This window comes from Daucus carota, chromosome 3 (assembly GCF_001625215.2).
Source record: "Daucus carota subsp. sativus chromosome 3, DH1 v3.0, whole genome shotgun sequence".
Lineage (NCBI taxonomy): Eukaryota > Viridiplantae > Streptophyta > Magnoliopsida > Apiales > Apiaceae > Daucus > Daucus carota.
The window spans coordinates 46,009,436-46,031,413 of NC_030383.2; the positions used below are offsets into that span (position 1 = coordinate 46,009,436).

The 21,978-nt window shown below is 35.6% G+C and overlaps 1 protein-coding gene across 1 annotated transcript; it reads right to left on the minus strand.

The window, feature by feature from the left end:
* Positions 1 to 882: 882 nt before the first annotated feature.
* Positions 883 to 20,344, minus strand: LOC108210803 (isoprenylcysteine alpha-carbonyl methylesterase ICME). The gene is made up of 11 exons (XM_017382218.2): positions 19,954 to 20,344; positions 19,742 to 19,818; positions 18,130 to 18,199; positions 17,961 to 18,041; positions 16,251 to 16,325; positions 3,630 to 3,731; positions 3,420 to 3,557; positions 2,741 to 2,806; positions 2,511 to 2,654; positions 1,535 to 1,625; positions 883 to 1,224 (listed from the first exon to the last, which is right to left on the minus strand). The coding sequence occupies exons 1-11, from the start codon at positions 20,202 to 20,204 to the stop codon at positions 1,063 to 1,065; spliced, it is 1,257 nt and encodes a 418-aa protein (XP_017237707.1). The 5' UTR covers positions 20,205 to 20,344; the 3' UTR covers positions 883 to 1,062.
* Positions 20,345 to 21,978: the final 1,634 nt, after the last annotated feature.

Here is a 21,978-nt window from a genome sequence, read left to right on the forward strand (position 1 = left end):
TATTTAGAAAAAAAGAAAATTTCAAAAAAAATAATGATTTTAAATCTACGGTCAAAAGATTTAAAAATACGTAAAAGACCTATATTTCAAAACTGAGAAAATATATCACTTGGGGGCATTATTTTATCTCATGTTAGTGTAATTTTCGTGGTTTTGTCGTGTAATTTTTGGGTTTTATTATGTTACTAATTTGAAAATATTCGTGTGATGGCTATGAAGCCGAAATGCAAGAAGAGGATTACTACAATTTTAGTTTTGGGCTAATACTTAATATAATTTAACTGTGGATTATAATAATTCATATGTGAATTTTATTTATTTTATAATAATAAAATTTATATTATAAAATTAGATCCAACTTCATGAGTTTTAGATACACAACATGAACGTTGAGTCGCAAATTTCAAATTATATAAAAACAGAAAGAAATATTTATGCATGATGACTGCATGTTATATTGTTTTATAACTTATATATTATCACTTTCTAATTATAATTACAAATAAAATTTTACTCCTACTAGCCTAGTTCAACCTTGTCATTCTATTAGCAATTTATCATATTTTTGTTCATAAACTTGAAATATGGTGTTGTAAAGGTAAAATCTGGTTAAAATGATGAAAGAGTCTGAAATTTCATTTTGAAGCTACATGAGTTGGACAGCTTACATACGTTGTTGTCACCCAATTCTCTTATAACTATCTAAAGAGATTTTATTTTGCTTTTCACAAAATATCATTTCAACGTTCTTGTCTTTTCTTGTAAACTTTCAAATTTTCATTCCTGCAAGCATGGTCAGTAAAATTCCAGTGAAGAATTCAATAGTTTTTCCTCAGTAATTTCTTTCCCTTAGCAAAGTCTCAACTGTGTGCAAATGTGTGATTGATCGTACTGAGGAAAAAAGTAATAAAGAATATATGTCTACAACTCTTTCTTAAAAGAATGACAACAATATGCACTAACCATTGCCTACTTTAGTACCTAGTCAAAGCATCAACAACAAACAGAACAGTACAGAAGGAAAAGAAACAGAAAACTAGCTAATAATTACAAACAGAGAGCTTAGAAAGGGCTCACATCGTGAGCCAGCTTCAAGAGAATCTCCGGAACAAGTCGTCTTCTTGGAGGTGCCATAGCATCTTTAGCAAGAGCTTCCTCATCACCAGCGTGAATGTAAGTAGTGATGTATTCAAAAAGCTCATCTTTACCGCCTCTCATTGGATCCTACAAAGTACAAATGAAGCAAATACAGTTTTACAAAGTTTACATAAATCAGCCACTTTATAAACGAGAAAATTGAAAAGACAAGAATAAATGATAAAAATAGTCATATGCCTTCATTTGACATTGCTCAATTCAGAAAAGCTTCACACCAAGGCCTGTTTAACAGGTCTATGTAGGAACTGAGACCAATAAACCCTAATGTGATTTTAATACCACACTATTTCAGGCATGCGCTGCATCCAGAGATAAATTTACGACCCAGGCAATTTTAGGTAAGCAGCATCTAAAGAGCACAATTAAATTATCTTACCTGAAGAAATAGATCTGTATGAGTTTTTCCAGCAAACAAAATCAGTTCAGCTTTTGCTCCAACTCTACGCAAGGCATCTACGAAATCTTGACTGCATGTATACAACAAACATTATCAATCGAGATCATCATCCTTGAGTAATCCATCATCTGAGGATCGATAATTAGTATCCATTTATGTAAGTTGGATATCACAAGCAAACTTAGTGCCCATCTACTTATGAGAGAATAAAAATGATGGGGTGATGACATAACTTAGTTATTGTTTGGACACTGAATAAAACATATCATACCTAAAGTAAGACAAAAGGTACGCCACTGGTCACTACAATATTTTCAGTTCTACAATACTACAATTTTCCATTACATAACTAACAAAGATCCCATGAATTACTGGAATCTTAAAATTCAAAGTGGACCATTTATATGTAATAGATTACTACGGATCTAACTAAAGCAAAGTTTCTCACTGGGCTATGTTCTATTATATGGCAAAATTCTTGCTACTAATATCAAAGACATAACAGAAAATTTGTTATCCAATAAGTTTCATAATTCATGAGCAGCCACTCCCAGATGGGTAAATTGATGAATTTGCCTAAGCATGACCACACTTTGTTCATGATACCCTAAAACTGTAACACAGCTCAATGCAACTTGATCACATTCTTATGATCAAGGTAACAGATAGACATAAAGCTATCTATAGTAAACGTTCACTTTCAATATCCTAATGCTTGTATTCTATAATCAAATTTTTGGCAATCGGAGCTAGACGTACAAAAAACATGCATTAATTTAAGTTCTAATAAATCTGTAGATTTTCACTATCAGAAAGAAAAAAAGGAATGAAGCATTTGTGTTATATATATATATATATATATATATGTGTGTGTGTGTGTGTGTGTGTGTGTGTGTGTGTGTGTGTGTGTGAAGTTTGAGTTTAAGTAGCAAAATCATTTCATAAAAATTCAGACCTCGCATTGTGTGGTATGGAAATATCTCCCGTTCCATGAAAAAGGACAATGTGGGGCAAAAGTGATACAGCAGTCTTAACACTTGGATCTTGTATAACGATGGTAGGTGAATAACGTTTTAAGGATTCTTCCCCTTCCATTATACTGAAATGAGTTATCAGCAACAAGAAATTTCTTTAGCCACACTCGTGAATCAAATTTCATCACAATAAAGTACCAGTGACATATACCTTAGGAATATAGAGCGATACAATCCTCGGCGATCGAAGTGATCAACCAGCTCAGTTATATTGTACCTATCCATCATTCAGAACATCAAGTTATAATATAAGTTAGGGGGCATAAAGAGGAAATAATCAATCAAGAGCTAGTACCATAAATTTTCGAACTTTACTCATTGATTCTTATTGAATTTGAAGTCGAATTAAATGAAAATTGAGCAATCGAAGGATTAACTATCAAATACGAGCCTTACAAAAACTGCTCAGCAGTCGAGCATAAAATATTTTACAGTACGTTATTATATAAGATTTGAAGCTACTTGCAATTCAAATCTCCCGTTATAGGCAGGAGAATGGAAATTAATAGTTTCAATTTGCCTGATTGTCCAATATATTACAATTACATGATTGCTTGTTGGTCCAATTATGGGCCTACTAATTTACTGTATAATGAATCTGACTATCTGAGTATAACAACAATTCCCATATACCATTTTAATTTCTGTTCAAATTTTGCTTTAACTTGAACCTGACTTGATGTTTTCAACAAATCTGTGACAGCTGTCAATTCAAATGATGTCTGAACTGTATAATATGGTTTACAGCTAAATAAAAATGCGAGTCCGGTGAAACATAAAGTATACAGTTGCTGCTTTCGCATACTAAATGTAAGTTGGGGAACGCTTACCCCCCTGATAAACCAAAATAAGCTTTTATCTGAGATACACTCCAAGAAACACGCTCTCCTTTTGATTCTTTGATCGCTTGCTCCAAAAGAGCACAAGAGGAGATATGTGCACCAGCTGATTGCCCCATTACATAAATTCTACACCAAGGGATAACAAATGAGACTATCAGAAGAAACAAGATGATGAAATGATAAGGTCAAATTTCTTACCTGTCAGGGTCACCTCCATAGTCAATAATGTTGTTGCAAACATATGAGATCCCTTGGGAAGCATCTTTAATCATGTCGCTAATTGATCCTTGGGGAAAATTTCTGCACCCTTTAATTATATTATGCTAACGTGAAATATTTCAAAATATAAAAAAATGCATAAGAAATGTCACTGTTATAAATTTAGTGTATTGACTGGTAATGTATATGTGATCTTACAGTTACAGATAGGGTCTAATGTGTATAAACATGCTGAGAAGAGTTGTCCAATAGAAAGTTTCAAAGTTTAAGCAACTTTAATCTGATATAGGTTCATATTTATTGCCAAGGTGGAGGCTTAGGCTTCAACAGTATCTAAAGCAATAAAGCATGAAACCTTAGGAGCTTAAGAGGGGATTAATCAGACCTAAACAAGAAACTCAGAGAACTGCATGAATGTAATAGCAAGAAACTACCTAGATCATATTTTACATTCACCTAATCACCTTGAATATATTATCCCGTAAGCATACATATACAATATATATCATGAAAGAATAGCCAAACACTAGATATGTGACATTATGGCAGGCAAAGAAATATTCACTTAAATAGTTCTAATCCTCCATATGAATATTCTAAAATCAGAGGGTATTCTGCAGTATTTTAAACAAGTTTCTTATGTGTTACATATTTGATGATGTCACAGGTATCTAACTTGTTTAGTGTGCAGAAGCAAATATCAGAGTTTAGCTGGAAATCAGAGTTTAACGTCTGACAGCTGGATCAGAGTTTAAGCGATGATCAGAGTTTGCAGGCGGCTGATTTTCAGGAGCATATCTGACTAAGTAAGGAAGATAAAGATCAAGAGAGATTGTGCAGATCAGGACAGCAGAAGGATAGCTACTGATTAGATTATTTTAGGAAGCAGATAATTATGAATCAATCAGTAGATATCATGTAACTGTGTATATAAACACAGCTTAGGGTTTACTCTAGATGAGTTATCAATTGAATATCATTCGTGTAACCTAGCAGCTCTTAGTGATAAGATATAAATCACTAAGAGATTATTTGTAAACTACTGAGATTTGTGAATAAGAGTTTATTGAATTATTCTCTTATACTTGTGTTTGTTTTGGATTGTGTTCACTATATTATCATATATATAGTGAGTTTAGTCGGCCTAACAAGTGGTATCAGAGCGAGCTCTGTTGATATACCTACAGTGAGATCTTAATCACACACAATCATGTCTGAGAAATCACAAAACAGTAGATATGAGTCTCTTAGGGTTCCGGTCCTCAGAGCATCTGAATATTCTGTCTGGAAAGTAAGAATGATCATGTTTCTGGAATCTACAGATCCAGAATATCTGGATAGAATTTATGATGGTCCACACATGCCAACGAAGCTCTCTGTTGCAGTGGGAGATGAACCCCAGAAGATGATTCCTAAAGAGAAGAAGGACTATACTCCAGAGGACATCTCATCTATCAGTAAAGATGCAAAGGTGAAGCATCTGTTGCATAGTGCTCTGGACAATGCTATGTCCAATAGAGTAATTGGATGTAAAACTGCAAAGGAAATATGGGATGCTTTGGAAGTCAGATGTCAAGGAACCAAAGCCATCAAAAAGAACAGAAGGACCATACTTACTCAAGAGTATGAACACTTTGATTCAAAATCAGGTGAATCACTGACTGATCTTTATGATAGGTTTGTCAAGCTGCTGAATGACTTGTCTCTTGTGGACAAAGAATATGATTTGGAAGACTCAAATCTCAAATTTCTGCTTGCTCTTCCTGAAAAGTGGGATTTGAAAGTAACCACTATAAGAGACAATCATGATCTTGAAGAGATGTCTCTGGATGAAATCTTTGGAAGGTTGAAAACTCATGAACTTGAGATGGAGCAAAGGAGCAAACGACATGGTGGGAAACCCAAACCAGTTGCTCTAAAAGTTCAAGAAGATTCAACTTTGAAAAGCAAAGGAAAAGCTCATGTCAAAAAGTCTGATACTGAGTCATCAAACTCTGATGATGACTCAAACTCTGATATACTGTCAGACTCTGATGACAGTGATACTGAGATGATGCAGCTGGCAGCACTGATGGTGAAAAGCTTCAAGAAGATGGCTTACAAGAACTTCAACAAAGGGAAGAAGTTCTCAAGGAAAGACAGAAACTCTGATAAGAAGGTCTTCAAAAGGAATGAAGGCAAAGAAGAAAAATCTGGAAAATCTGATAAGTCTAAATACACTTGCTTCAATTGTGGAGAGAAAGGACATTTTGCAACTGAGTGCAAGAAAGCTAAGAAAGAAAAGGAACAGGCCTTTATCACAAAGAAGGGAAGTTGGGCAGACTCATCAGAATCAGAGGAAGAAGTCAACTATGCCTTGATGGCAAACATGGACAACAGCACTGAGACTGTTGAAACTAAGGTACCTCATTCCACTCTTGCTTTTGATACTGAAGATATAACAGAGTTAAGATTGTTTCTTAAAACTCTGCATGTTAGTTATAGAGATCAGACTTTAGAAAATGAAAGACTAAAATCTGAGAACTTAAATGTCAAGAAAAGGAATGATTATCTTGAAAAGGAACTAGTTCTGATGCTAGAAGTTCAGAAGGAAAGGGATGATGCTATCTTTATTAAAAATGAACTCTTAAAGAAAAATGCTTCTCTTGAATCAGAACTTATTAAGGAAAGAGAGATAATCAGAACTTGGACTAACTCAGGAAAGACTACTCAGAATATCTTAGAAAGTGGAAACTGGAAGAAAGGGTTAGGTTACTCTGATAAAAATGAAGCTGAGTCATATAAACAAGAAACCATTAAAATTGAAAAACCCAAGGTAGTTCCAGTAAGATTTGTTGCAGAATCAAAAACTGATACTCCTAAACAGGTTAATATTGGTTTAATGACTCAGAAACAGCTTAAGCATAAACTCAAGGAGGTTAAGAAAGAAAACAGGATTAAGGAACCTAGGAAAAATAGGAATGGAAAGGTTGGAATAAACAAAAGCAACAATTACATGCCTGTTCCAAATGCTCCTAGGAAAACTTGTCATAATTGTGGTAATCCTAATCATCTTGCTTCTTTTTGCAGGAAAAATAAGGACATAAATGCTATGTCTCCAAAATCAGAAGTTAAGACTAGGAATACTAGATTTAGACCAGAGAATCCTTGTTTTCATTGTGGTAGTTTATGGCATTCCATTTACACTTGTAAGGAATACCATAGTTTATATTATGATTATTATGAATTAAAACCTTCTTTGAAGAAAAAGATTGATTCTCCTAGTTCAGCATCTGTTAAAAAGTCTGTTAGCACAAACTCTGATATAAACTCTGATAAATCTTCCGCTGCTAGTGTTAACAAACTTAACAAGAACAAAGGATCCAAGCAAGTCTGGGTCCTTAAAACTAATCATTAGTTATGTATGTGTTTGCAGGGCAACAGGAAAAACATCCCAGTTCTGGACAGTGGATGCTCAGGACATATGACAGGAAATAAAGCCCTGCTATCAGACTTTGTGGAGAAGGCTGGCCCAAATGTTTCTTATGGAGATGGCAACATAGGGAAAACTTTGGGATATGGCAATATCAATCTTGGAAATGTCATCATTCAATCTGTAGCTCTGGTCTCAGGACTTAAGCACAATCTGCTAAGCATAAGTCAAATCTGTGACAGAGGATATCATGTCAATTTCTTGGAAGAACACTGTGAGGTCATTAGTAAAAGAACTGGAAAAGTTGTTCTGAAAGGATACAGACATGGCAACATCTATGAAGCTAAGCTATCTTTAAACTCTGAAAGCTCTGCAATCTGTCTACTTGGCAGAGCCAGTATTGAAGAAAGCTGGAACTGGCACAAGAAATTATCTCACCTGAACTTCAATAATATAAATGAACTTGTGAAGAAAGATCTTGTGAAAGGACTTCCAAAATCAGTTTTTACTCCAGATGGACTCTGTGATTCCTGTCAGAAAGCAAAACAGAGGAAGTCTTCCTTCAAAAGTAAAACTGAGTCCTCAATTCTTGAGCCATATCATCTGCTGCATGTTGATCTATTTGGACCAGTAAATATAATGTCCATTGCAAAGAAGAGATATACTCTGGTCATTGTTGATGAATTTACCAGATATACATGGGTATATTTTCTTCACAGCAAGGATGAGACACCATCTTTATTGATTGAGCATGTCAGGCAGTTGAACAAAATCTCTAAAGATGCAGTAAAGATCATAAGAAGTGATAATGGCACTGAGTTCAAGAATTTTAAAATGGAGGAGTTCTGTAAAGCAAATGGCATTAAACAGGAATTTTCAGCACCTGGAACACCTCAACAAAATGGTGTTGTAGAAAGGAAGAACAGAACTCTAATTGAAGCTGCTAGAACCATGTTGGAGGAAGCAAAATTGCCAACCTACTTCTGGGCTGAGGCTGTGCAGTCTGCCTGTTTCACACAGAATGCAACTCTGATTAATAAACATGGGAAAACTCCATTTGAAATGGTTAAAGGCAGAAAACCAAATCTCAAATACTTCCATATCTTTGGATGTAAATGTTTTGTTCTGAAAAATCATCCTGAACAGCTAACCAAATTTGATTTAAAAGCTGATGAAGGAATTTTTGTTGGTTATCCTTTATCAACAAAAGCCTTCAGAGTTTACAATCTGAGAACAAGGGTAATCATGGAATCCATTCATGTATCCTTTGATGATAAGAAAATTACTGGAATGGAAGATTTTGAAGATCATGAGCAACTGAGATTTGAAGATGAAGATACATTCTCTGACTCCATAAACTCTGACTCTGAGACAATATCAGAGCATGTCACTTCTACTCACCAACCTCAAGCACATGTTGAGGGGGAGCACTTTCAAGATGAAAATCTGGATGAAAATGTTGCAGACTCGGCAGAAAACACAAACTCTGATTCTGACTCCTCAAACTCTGATCACTCTGCATCAGAGAATCAGGAGAACATATCTTCAGGGGGAGCATCAGAATCTCAGAATGCTCATGGAGATAGCATGAATAATGGGGGAGAGGCATCAGAGAATCAAAATGATACTGGCATGGATCATGGGGGAGGATCTAGTTCCAGAAATCAACTGCCACATGAAAGAAAATGGACAAAGTCTCATACACCAGATCTGATTATTGGGGATCCAGATGCTGGAGTACAAACCAGAACTGCAACAGCAAATGAGTGTTTATTTCATTCATTTTTATCTCAGACAGAACCAAAGAAAGTGGAAGAAACCTTAAAGGATGCAGACTGGGTAACAGCAATGCAGGAGGAGTTAAATGAATTTGAGAGAAATAAAGTCTGGACACTTGTACCAAGACCAAAGAACAGATCAATTGTTGGTACTAAGTGGGTTTTTAGGAACAAAACAGACAGTGATGGTGTAATTACAAGAAATAAAGCCAGACTGGTAGCTAAGGGATATTCTCAACAAGAAGGAATTAACTATGATGAGACCTTTGCCCCAGTTGCCAGATTGGAAGCAATCAGAATTTTCTTGGCTTATGCAGCACACAAGAAATTCAAAGTGTTTCAGATGGATGTAAAGAGTGCTTTTCTTAATGGGGAGCTGGAGGAAGAGGTATATGTTGAACAACCTCCAGGGTTTGTAAATACAAAATTTCCAGATCATGTCTACAGATTGGATAAAGCACTGTATGGACTAAAGCAAGCACCAAGAGCATGGTATGAAACTCTGGCTCAATTTCTTTTGGACAGTGGTTTCAACAGAGGTACAATTGATAAAACTCTCTTTTATCTCAACCATGGTAATGATCTGCTATTAGTTCAAGTCTATGTAGATGATATTATTTTTGGGTCTACTAATCCTAAACTCTGTGAGAGATTCTCAAAGCTTATGCAGTCCAGATATCAGATGAGCATGATGGGAGAAATGAGCTACTTTTTGGGACTTCAAGTCAAACAGACTGATGAGGGTATTTTCATTAATCAGTCTAAATATACCAGGAACCTGCTAAAGAAATTTGGCATGCAGGATAGCTCAGCTGCTACCACTCCAATGGCAACTGCCACTAAGTTAGATAAAGATACTGGTTCACCAGTAGAAATTACTAACTACAGAGGTATGATAGGCTCACTTTTATATCTGACTGCTAGTAGACCTGATATCATGTTTGCAACCTGTCTCTGTGCAAGATTTCAAGCAGATCCAAGAGAACCACACCTTGTAGCAGTCAAAAGGATTTTCAAATATCTCAAAGGAACAGTTGAGATGGGACTCTGGTATCCCAGAGAATCAGACTTTACACTGATTGGTTACTCTGATGCAGATTTTGCAGGATGCAAAATAGACAGAAAAAGTACAAGTGGGAGCTGTCAATTTCTAGGAGGAAGATTAGTTTCTTGGTTCAGTAAGAAACAAAAATCTATCTCCACATCCACTGCAGAAGCAGAGTATATTGCTGCAGGAAGCTGCTGTGCTCAGATCTTATGGATGAAGAATCAACTACTGGATTATGGGTTAACTCTGACTCAAATTCCTATTTATTGTGATAACCAAAGTGCTATTGCTATGACAGGAAATCCAGTACAGCATTCCATGACCAAGCATATCAGCATAAGGTATCATTTTATCAGAGAACATGTGATGGAAGGAACAGTAGAGCTTCACTTTGTTCCAACAGATCAGCAGTTGGCAGATATCTTCACCAAACCTCTGGCTGAAGCAACATCTACAAGGCTTGTAAACGAATTAGGGATGATTTCTGGTCCTCTCTAAACTCTAATACATTGCATGATACTATATCTGTTAGTATTTGTTGTTATAAATCTGATCTACAACTGCATCTGTTATTCTCTGATCTAAACTCTGATGATTATACTCTGATTTGATAAACTCTGATATTTAAACTCTGACCCGACAAACTCTGATGACTTGAATTTTTCATGATGAAAGATACTCCTGTGAAGAATATGTTGCACTTAACTGAATTTAGTCATAAGCCTCTCTAAAGTCTGAATTTTGTGATATTACAGCTGTGGAAATCCTTAACACACAACACATGAGTTAATTTTGTTACCTAGACTGTCTTACTTCTTAAGTATTAGATATGTACTCAGAAAAGAATCTGCTTTTCTCCACTTATGAGCTAAGAGTTAATATATTTCAGTCATGGATCCTCAAGATATTTCTTCTCAGAAAAGAAAATCAAAAGAAAAGAAAAACAAAAGAAATTATATCAGGTACTCCTTTGAGATCTTAGAAAATTTGTGAAAGGAAAGATCCAAGTGCACTGCTGGTATTAAGCAAATGCATCAAAATTTAAGTTAATTTTTGGGGACTTTTCACATTCTCTGATTACTGGAGAAATACTCTGAGCAAACAAAAGTCTGATAAAGGTTATGACTCACTTACCATGAGAAGTTCCCTTTCAAACGACAAATGTTGTTCCAAAGAGAAGAAATGATATACTCTGATCCATGTGTGAGAAACTCGGCTTATGAGATGATTAAAACATTTTCTTATTATCTGATTCTTTCTAATATTATTTGAGAAATTTGACAATCTCTGTGACATTAGAATATTCATGTTAACACACACCTCACTCCACTTCTGTGATTAACAATTTTTTTTTGCTTCGAGTAATTTTTGACTAGAGTTCAATAAATATTTGCAAACTCTGAGGAGCAAGTGTCGTTTAGACCTTGAATATTTATCTCTCATCATTACAAGATTCTATAATCACTCTTTGATTTGTCATTTTATAAGTCATTTATTTAAACTCTGGTCAATGGTCAGCCTCTGATCGAAGTCCGAGTTAAAATAAACATTTTGGTCAGATAATATTAGTTTTTATTATCAAACGGTAGGAAAACCATTTGAATTCCTGAGTGGAGAAAAACACGGTAATTATTTGTGTTTTATTGGTAAATGGTGCATATTTGTTCAGATTCACACGCCACTCATTATTACCTCTCCACTACCATTTTTTTTACCGTTCAGAACTTGCCACGTGCCCCACTACAGCGTTTATATCTCACCCGCATGCGTACATACATATATATTCTCAGAAATCGAGTATTTTCTTCTCACTTCACACGATATCTCTCTCTCTCTCTCTCTGATAATATTTTCAAAATCTCTTGTGCGCATTTCATCAAACATCTCATCTACACTTCACGATTTTCTTGATTTTTTTTCAGAAATCATGTCGACAACTGCTTTCGAGTTCAATGGCGCAAAGTTCGTCACCAACAACTACTCAGCCATACTTGATAACGATGAAGCTCCCAAAGAGTTTCATCTTATTCAGGACTTCCTGGCTCACAGTGAGCTAATGTATGCTCTAACTCAGCCGGAGTCCATCTCTCCTTCTCAAGTTCTCACCCTATGGAGATCAGCAAATTACGATGATGGAGGTGAAAATGGTTGTCCATCTCTCACCTGCAATTATGAAGGTCAAGAATATGCTATCTCACCAGCAACTATCAGGAAGGCTCTTCATCTTCCTGAAGAGAAGAAGTTTGATTCCTCAGTCCCTACTCAAACTCTGAGGGACATGATGATTTTTCTTGGGTACACAGCAAGTACTGACAAGATGGGAGAACTTAAGCGTCCACATCTCTGCAAGGAGTGGAGCTTCTTTTATGATTGCATCACCAGGGCTTTCGGCAACAAATGTAGCAACTTTGATGCCATCCCCATCTTCAGTCAACAGATTGGGTACTCTCTGATTCATAATCTCAAATTTGATATTGCTACATCTATCTTGAGATTCATTGGTGATAGGAGAAAAGAGAATATGAATATAGTCTATTATGCTAGATTCTGTCAGCTTATATTCTCTTATTGTTTTCCTGATGTGCCCATTCCTGAAACTGGTAATGAATCACCCTTTAAGATCACCAAACGTGCTTTTACTGATCTTATTAAGAAGGATAGCAAGAAACCGCATGTGCCTGTATTTGCCATTCCTGTGACTGTACAGGATAAATTAAGAGTAGCTTTACCTGATAAGTATTCAGCTCTATTCTCTGATGAGAATATACCACAGCCTTCACCTTCTACTGTTGATCCAGAACCAGTCCCAACCTCTGGTCCTTCCCAAAAGGGGCCAGTTGTAAAATCTACTCACACACTACCCTCTGGTTCTTCACAACAAGGACCAGTTGAAAAATCTTCACCCAAGAGGATACTAAGGTCCACTAAATCCCCAACCAAACCCTCCCCTCCTCCCAGAAAAAGAAGATTTCTGCAGAAAATATCAGACTCTGACTCTGATGAAGCACCTTCACCTCCTCCACCAGCAAAGAAACAGAGAAAGAAAATCAAGCCAACCACAATTACTGATCTGACTGTTGAGCCACTTCAGTCAGAGAATCCAACACAGGCTTTGATCCCATTCTCTGCCCAACCCTCTGGTACAGAGCCTGTTATGATTGATCCTATCACTGCAATTCCACTTGACACTATGGCAGCTGACACACAAATGTCAGAATTATTCTCTGAGCACAATGATCAACCAACAATGACAATTGCAGCTGATACTCTTGTGTCAGGAATAACTCCTGATGTTCCCAATCAATCAGAAGATGCACAGATAGAGTTGGTCCTGCAAATGATTCAGGATTCTCTGCTTCAACCTGAAGTTATTGTTGCAGCTCCTGCTCAGGAGATTCCTAAAACTGCAAATTCTGATGCAGCTACTGAAGCTCTGGAATCTCATACTCTGAGCCTCTTTGCTGATGATATTGATGATGATGGTGCAACAGAAGTCACATCCACTCCCATCCAGACACCTGGTCTTCACCTTGAAATCTCTGAGCCAGTCAGAGACATTACAACTGAAAGGGCTGATTCTCCAATTAAAGTACTATCACCTGTCAGAGATTCTTCTCCTATCCGAGCTCCCACAGCTCCAAGCTCTCCGCTTCCATTCTCTGTGCCTGGCAGAAGAAAAGTCTGTAATTTAACTTATTATCAAAGGATGTGCAGAGCTACACCTCCTTCTATTGAGGACAGACTCACTTCCATTGAGGCCACTCAAATGTCTATGCAGCATACTCTGACTGAGTTGAGCTCTTCTGTTGCTCAACTGGTGAAATTTCTCAACCCCAATGATGTCAAAAAGGGGGAGAAAGTACTAAAAGACAAATGCAAGGTTGATCAGCAACAGAGAAAACCTGATGATGAGGAAGAGGATGAAGATAAGAAGAAGTCTGAAAATTTAAACTCTGAAATAATCTTACACTCTCAGAGTAAATCTGAAGAAAAGAGGAGTGATAAGGCTGGAAGCAGTTCTCATCCATCTCAGAAAACAAAATCTCAACCTCTGATACCAGCTGACAGTAAAACCAGAGCTCTCTCTGAGCAATTAATTAAGCTTGGTAATCCTTAATCTAAGATTCTGAGTCACACAGTGAAGTTTCAGGGAGAGGAAACAACCTTCTTCTACAAGGCCCCTACACAACTGGATTTTGATGAAGCAGTTGCAAAGAACTTATTTGAAGAAGAAAATCCAGGAGTGTCACTTGAAGATGCTAGAAAAGAAGAAGAAAGGTTGGCTGCTGAGAAGAACAAGACAAGAAAATTGAAGTCTGATGAAAAGGAAGCTCAAACTGATCATCTAAAAGTAAGCTCTGATGGCAAGAAACTGGTCACTAATTCCTCTACAAGGAAATTAACTTCTTCAAGAAGAAAAGGAATTGTGATCAGTGAAGTTAATTACTCTGATATCAATAGGCCCAGAGTTTATCAGAAGAAGTCTGAATCTGATTCCAGTGAAAAAGGGAAAAAGATTATAGATGGTGCTCCATCTAAAAGGAAGGCTGAATCAGAAGTTAACCAAACTCTTGAGATCATTCCTGAGTCCACTGATCAGAGTTTAGCCTCTGACATTGCTCAAGCTGAAGATGTGAAGAAAGAAAAGCTGAAGCCAGTTGAAGACAGAGCTACCTGGATCAAGTCAATCTCTGACAAGGCTCAAGTTGACACAGCTGAATCTAAGAAGAAGAGTTTATTTGGAAGCCTTGGTACAGGTCAGTACAAGGAAAGCTCTTTATTTACTCAGATCAGAGCAAAAGGAACAAGAGGGAAAGAAGCAAGAGACAATACAGGTCTGGGTCACAGAAAGGAGAAAATACAGACAAGTGCAGCAACTAACTTCAGAGATTCATTCCTTTTTACTAAAAAGGCTGGAGAAGCTGTAACACAGGAAGACCTTGACAGAATAGAATCAGCACAAATTCTGATAGACACTCATGATGGACGAGAAGACAAGGAAAAAATTGCTATATTTTTGGAATCTGGCAGGGTTTACAGAATTTCTGAAGCTGATCTACTGTTAAAATCTCTGAGGGAACTTGAGCATATTCACTATATGCTTGAGATAAAGAATGAAGCATCCAGAAGATGGTCTGACAGAATGAAGAGAACTATTCAAGAGAAAAGAAGATTCTATGGGATAAGTTCTGATGCTGAATATGTGCCTAAGATAACCTTGGAAGATGGTTCAGAGATTGATATGGAGAAAAATAGCTCTGTTATGGAGACTATTGCTGGAACCAGAATTCTGGGTTATAATAATGAAGCTGAAAGACCAGGAGCCATTCAGTTGGGAGAAGCCATGAAGAGAAGCAAAGCTAATGCTTTGAGATCAGCCATATACCAGATAGGGGATGAAGATGAAGAGTTGAAGACTGTCAAAGCTCAAATGATACAAACTCTGAAACAAATTGAAGAAGATCTGATTACCAAGTTTGTTAAGGAGAGCTATGGGTATAGACTGATTGGATAGTTAGTTCTGCTATGATCTGTAAGTTGTAATTAGTTCTGCCTATTCTGTAAGTGTTAATTTATTTATGCAGATTAATTACTTCATGCATTTGTTCTTGATTGTTTTTGACATCATCAGTAAATATATATAGAACTTGTTCATCCTGTCTAATGTACAAGTTGGGGGAGATTGTTACATATTTGATGATGTCACAGGTATCTAACTTGTTTAGTGTGCAGAAGCAAATATCAGAGTTTAGCTGGAAATCAGAGTTTAACGTCTGACAGCTGGATCAGAGTTTAAGCGATGATCAGAGTTTGCAGGCGGCTGATTTTCAGGAGCATATCTGACTAAGTAAGGAAGATAAAGATCAAGAGAGATTGTGCAGATCAGGACAGCAGAAGGATAGCTACTGATTAGATTATTTTAGGAAGCAGATAATTATGAATCAATCAGTAGATATCATGTAACTGTGTATATAAACACAGCTTAGGGTTTACTCTAGATGAGTTATCAATTGAATATCATTCGTGTAACCTAGCAGCTCTTAGTGATAAGATATAAATCACTAAGAGATTATTTGTAAACTACTGAGATTTGTGAATAAGAGTTTATTGAATTATTCTCTTATACTTGTGTTTGTTTTGGATTGTGTTCACTATATTATCATATATATAGTGAGTTTAGTCGGCCTAACATTATGATTCATGGATACAAGATAATGACATATACAGTATACTTTATAACTGTAAATCAAGTTTCTGCAAAAACTAGGGAAGCAACCTATTTTCAAGTATATTTGAACCAAGTAAAAAGTCTTAAAGATATATTGCGTGCAAAACAGACACAACACATAAAATAACAATACCTGTAATCAATGCACGCTACTATAATTTCTCGATCGGCCAACTGCTGTCCTAAAAGAGATCCCCATGCTTTATACCTATATGCCAAAGAGTTAGCAAGATCCACAGTAGGGATGGCAAAATAATCCGATCCGACGGATACCCGATCCGAAACCCGAATTTTTGGATATACCGAACCCGAATTTTTGGATTTGGATTTGGATATGGATTTGATTTTTGTACCCGAAATTTATTGGATTTGGATATGGATATGACCTCTACCGATCCGAAACCCGAAATCCTATCCGAACCCGAAACCCGAAAAAAACCCGAATATTATATATATATTATAAATAATTTAATATGAATGTGTGTGTGTGTGTCTATATATATAACATATTTATATTTAATTATTTGGATGAATGTAATATAATACTCTCAATATCAATAGACTAGGTTAAAGGAATAAGGATTTCTATTTAAGACAAATACTTCATTAATAATATATTGTATAAAATATATTGTATATTGGTAATAATGAAAATTAATATGGTTTAAGTTTATATTATTCTAATTTAAACCAATAAAATCCAATCCAATAATCTTAATTTTGAAAAAAAAATACTTAATTATCATAGTTCAGACAGGTTTATAATTTTTAATTTTTTTTTTAAGATATCCGGTTGAAGCCCGAATCCGATCCGAAACCCGAAAAAACCCGACGGATTGGATTTGGATTTTACATTTTAATATCCAAACCCGAACCCGATCCGATCCAAAATATAACGGATTGGATATGGATTTCATGAAACCCGACCCGATCCGACCCGATTGCCATCCCTAATCCACAGGACGAAATATATACATTCCTTTTAAGTCTGAGTGATATTTCTATTTGAAGTTAAAATGATCCACCAAAAAAACCCAAAACATATGCTGAACACTTTTTAGATTTCCCAATTAATGTACCTGATCTTTTAAAGATGAAAAAGACCAAATTCCAGACCCTTTCAAGTGATATAGGGCATATATCAACATAAAATTTTCAGTTCAAGTGATTTGGTTCTTGGTAGGTTTTTATGAACGAGGCAATGATTACTTGTAATTTCTTCTCAGAACTTAGACTTTTACAAAATATAATTGAATGTTCAGATTATAATATTAAAAACAAACATGTCACTTTTCCCAACCAAAACAAAATCAGTTTTTGTCATGCAGGTACTAGGCCAGATAAAAGAATAACTCTACAATAAGACAAGTTCACTTCATTTTCTCTCTTAGAGTATCAAGACGATCCTAAGTTTAGCATCACAAACGGATATTTGATTTAAATATCATGGTTTTTGAATTAGAGATTACAAGACCAACTTGCATGGTATTTCATATAAAAACTAATTCCACTATATTTTTCCCAATGAGTTTGAGAAGTTATGAACTGAATCCACAGTTTTCTTAAACCATCAGGCAACAGCAGTGTGTGAATAATTATTAATCAATAAAAAAACATACACCGCATCCAAGATCTTTAAAATAGGTGATAGATCAAATCAGAGTGGGCAAGCAATAAACACACACTCATTGGAGGCAAATACTTCTCTCCACTGTTGGTTTCTGCAATTTTTGCCAGCATAAATTATATTGCTCTGCTATGTTTGTAAGAGTAGGACACAAAGATTAATGTAAACAAAACAAACACCTAGGCCATATGAAGAGAAGTTAGTTATCTGACTAACCCAATAGTCCAGGCTCCGCCAGTCACAAATGCAACAACTGGTTTCAGGCCATCCGTGTTCTTTGGTAAATACAGATCCAACCTGCAACACGTTCCCATATTCAAATACACATGTAAGCATGTAACAATTTTCTTATGCCAATATTGATATGATTTGATCAACCACATACCTATTTCTCGGCAGATCTCCATAAACAATACTCCTTCGTATTTGGGTTGAGAAGAAATATTGATAACCAACTGCGAACACAATTTAAAGCTTGTCATGTTCCAGTAATATAGAGAGGAGTCTGTACATGAATCCTGAAGGAAATGTAATATGCCACAAACTTGCGAAGATGACAGAATACATCACAGCAGTTTTTCAAATATTTAACTTAAATTGTGCACGTCTGATTAAAGGAAGGACAGAATATTTACTATATACTCAATATCACATGGAAACAACTTGGACCATGAATAGACATACCGTGTGACTTCTTCATACTGCAGATGCTAACTAATTTAAAAAGAAAAAAATAAAAGTGCATAAATTGGAGCCCTTCTAAATGATACACTTCGGAGTCAGAGCTGAGAGCACAAAAGCTCTGGATATGAAGTGACCAGACTATATTTACTTTTATATTTAACTTGCAAAGATAACAGAACACATCACAAGCAGTAATTCAAATATTTAACTTGAATTGTGCACGCCTTGTTAACATAAGGACTGAATATTTCAATTATACTCCTTATCACATGCAAACAACTTGGACCATGGATAGAAATCTTGTGTGCCTTCGTAGTGCAGATGCAAACTGATAAAATGGAGAACAATGAAAGTGCAGAAATTGGAGCCTTTCTCGATAATACCCTTCGGAGCCAGAGCTGAGAGCACAAAAGCTCTGGATATGAATTAACCAGATTATTTTTACTTTACGTTTAAACTCTCACTCAACATGCTTGCAATAAAAGGCCTCTTAGAGATGGTTTGTTCTTCCTAAGAAGTTAGAGTGTTGTCACACAAAGGCTATGTTTGTTTGTTAAAATTATAATCATTGGATTGCCTAGAGGCTAGAATTTGCACTCAATCTATCATTTTTATTAAACACTCAATATGATCATATGGATCATAGTAATTACTTTCTAGTTCATCTTGAGGAGATTATATACCTCGTGTTCTTCCTACGCATTATCAATCATTTGGACCCATAAAGTGGGTAAAATCAGTTGATGAGATAACTAACCGCTAAATAAGTAAATATAATACAACTTTAGAGCAGAATTGTTGACTTCAGATGAGAACAAAGACTAGGCTAGAAGAGTAATCACACGATACCTAACAAGTTTGGTTTTGTTTGATTGTAAATCAATCATTCAACCCACGATTGTAGCTTAGATTAGTGAGGTTATTTGTTTTCCTAGTTAGCTCCCTGTGTTTTTGAGAGATATAGTCCTGCTATTAGTAATGAGGTTAACTACGACTCCCAGTTGTACACGTTCATCTCTAACCCCCTTATATAGAACAGAAATACATATTTAAAAGCACCAAATATGTATATAAATAGGTTCACATTCAAATACAAACCATTTCAGCTACACAGGCATATAGTAGCTACATCTTCAAGAACAAAATTCAAGTTTATATTGCTAGGTGAATCCTGGTGTATAATCAAGAATGCGTAAAGTTCGCAGTCGAACATGACCTTAAATACACACAAGTCCATGTTAACCACTAAAATCATTCTACCTTGTAACACTACATATCACTGTCTATCAATTAAACAAGAGGTGAGTAGTTACCTTGAATGAAACCAGGCATAAGGAAGAGAGCATATAAACAAAGTGCAAATAGTTTCGAGATCCATCGATAACCTATTCTGTATATTGAAACAACCACCAACTAATATTATGATTCATTACAAGAAACAACAACATTACAATGCAAAAACACATTTAAAAATATATTAAAAAATTGCGTAAAATACAAAATAGATAGATAGTTAAAATAGTACCCGAGATAACTGAGGAGCTTAAAAGCAAGATGAGTAATCAGATAAGTCTCGGCAGCTGCATGTTCAATGTCGCGAGTTAGAGAATTCCGGCGGTCCAGTAGACTAGGCCGCCGCTGCAAATTGGCTCCGGCGGTCTTGCTCGTCGTTCGTCTTCTCCGTATTTGCTGATTCTCTCCGGAACCGGAGGACTGGGGGTCCGTATCGAAGGAAAGTTGATGGGTGGTCGCCGGCGGCGAGGAAGGGGTCGTCATAGATGATGCGAGAGACAAGGGGGAATCTAATTTAAAAAATAAAGAGAGAGAAATAACAAAGGATGACTCGGATGCTTTGTAATACTTGTACAGTTTTACATTGTAGACTTGACAATAAAGCAGAAGCACGGCTTATGTTTGTAATGATGACGAGGCTCGGCTTTGGGGTTTTGTTTGTTTGGCCAGCCTTGTCCATGTGACTCACTGTTTTTGTGTCTTTCTGTTATGTTTGCTTTGGGGTGTGTGTATAATATTATCCGGGTGATTTTTTTGGTAAGCAGTAATCTTTTTAGGGGGTGGTTCGGACTTTGGAGGAGAGAAATCGGGTGGGTCATGTTGGTATGAGTTTGGGGTATCATATTTGATATCATGTGTATATTTGATATCATGTGTTTGGTTGAGTGCTGGAATTAATATATACATTTTTTGTAAAAAATAGGTTATTAATTTATATTAATTTCACCTCCCCACTTGAGTATCGAAACCCATACCCTTGGGATTTAGGCCTCATTTGTTAAATCTAAATGAAATTTTCTGGATCATTAAGATTCTGAATGAGTCATAAATCTGAACAGAGAAGAAACAATCTTGTTTGTTAAATATTGAATTTTTCTGGACCATGATTCTATTATTATTAAAATATAATATTATGGTTGGTACTTTAAAAAAATACCTTGTTACCCCATATAAAATATTTTCTTATTTTGATTTTTAAACTTAATTCATAATAATGAATAACTCTTGAATTATAATTTTTCATTATTTAATTTAATCATAAGGTTAATTATCAACTTAAGAAATTGTTATTTTATTGAAGATCAATTTAAAAATTAAAAATTATATTAGAGTTGTAAACTATTTTATCATGATAAGAATACATGATTTCCACAATAATATTAATGTTATTCAATAGAAAATTGGTGCACGGGGTGACAGCACAGCAGAGTAATATGTGAAAACACAGTTAAAAGACTTCTGGACGAGTGACCCTCCGCCTGTTTTAGGTGTTTCGTCCAGATGATTTGTGTTCCATTCAGCTACTTAAAAATTTTGTCAAACAATCTTAACCATAAATTTTGGGTTCATTTTGTCTCATTCACCCGTTAACAAATGGGGCCTAAGACACGAGTTTCAGATTTTATTTTTTCAAACCAAACACCAGCTTTGGGTTTGAAATGGACAAACCTCATACCTGATTTCAGATACTCATGAATCAAATGACCCTTTAACGGTTTGTCCAATGTGTGCTCATTGGCACATGTTAAGTACTAAAATCTATGAATTTGAATATTTTTTATTGGTGTGGTTGTTGTAGCATAGTTTATCATTATTAAAGAGTGTAAATCAATTAAAATAAAAAAATTATCAAATTTTATATTTAATGTATGCCCATGAGCACACTTAAAAAAAACCGATCTTTTAAATAGAAGTTCAAACAATATTAAGTACTATCTTCGTCTATTAGCTGGCTCGTTCTTCTTTTACTGCATCAAGAGTATAAATCATAAGCATCACAGCTGTCCCAGTACAAACGTGACATTTTACGTATTTCCGGACGGTCATCCGAATTCACTAAAAAGGACGAGACAAGAGACATATTTTATACTAGAAGATATCTATTCAGATTATTTGTAATACACCTTTTCACCAATTTCAAATTGTTTATTTATTTAAATATAATGTCATCTTGTCGTAAATATGTGATATTAGTTTGTACTCACGTTCTTGTATAAATAATCCATGTCAACTGTCGAAAGTTAGATCAGCAGTTCAA

Excerpts from the sequence above, each read along its gene's own strand:
- LOC108210803 (XM_017382218.2), bottom strand. The coding sequence starts at position 20,204 with ATGACGACCCCTTCCTCGCCGCCGGCGACCACCCATCAACTTTCCTTC. Across the intron at positions 18,042-18,129 it reads GGAGATCTGCCGAGAAATAG|GTTGGATCTGTATTTACCAA; the intron begins GTATGTGGTTGA and ends AACGTGTTGCAG. Across the intron at positions 16,326-17,960 it reads GGCGGAGCCTGGACTATTGG|GTATAAAGCATGGGGATCTC; the intron begins GTTAGTCAGATA and ends TTTGGCATATAG.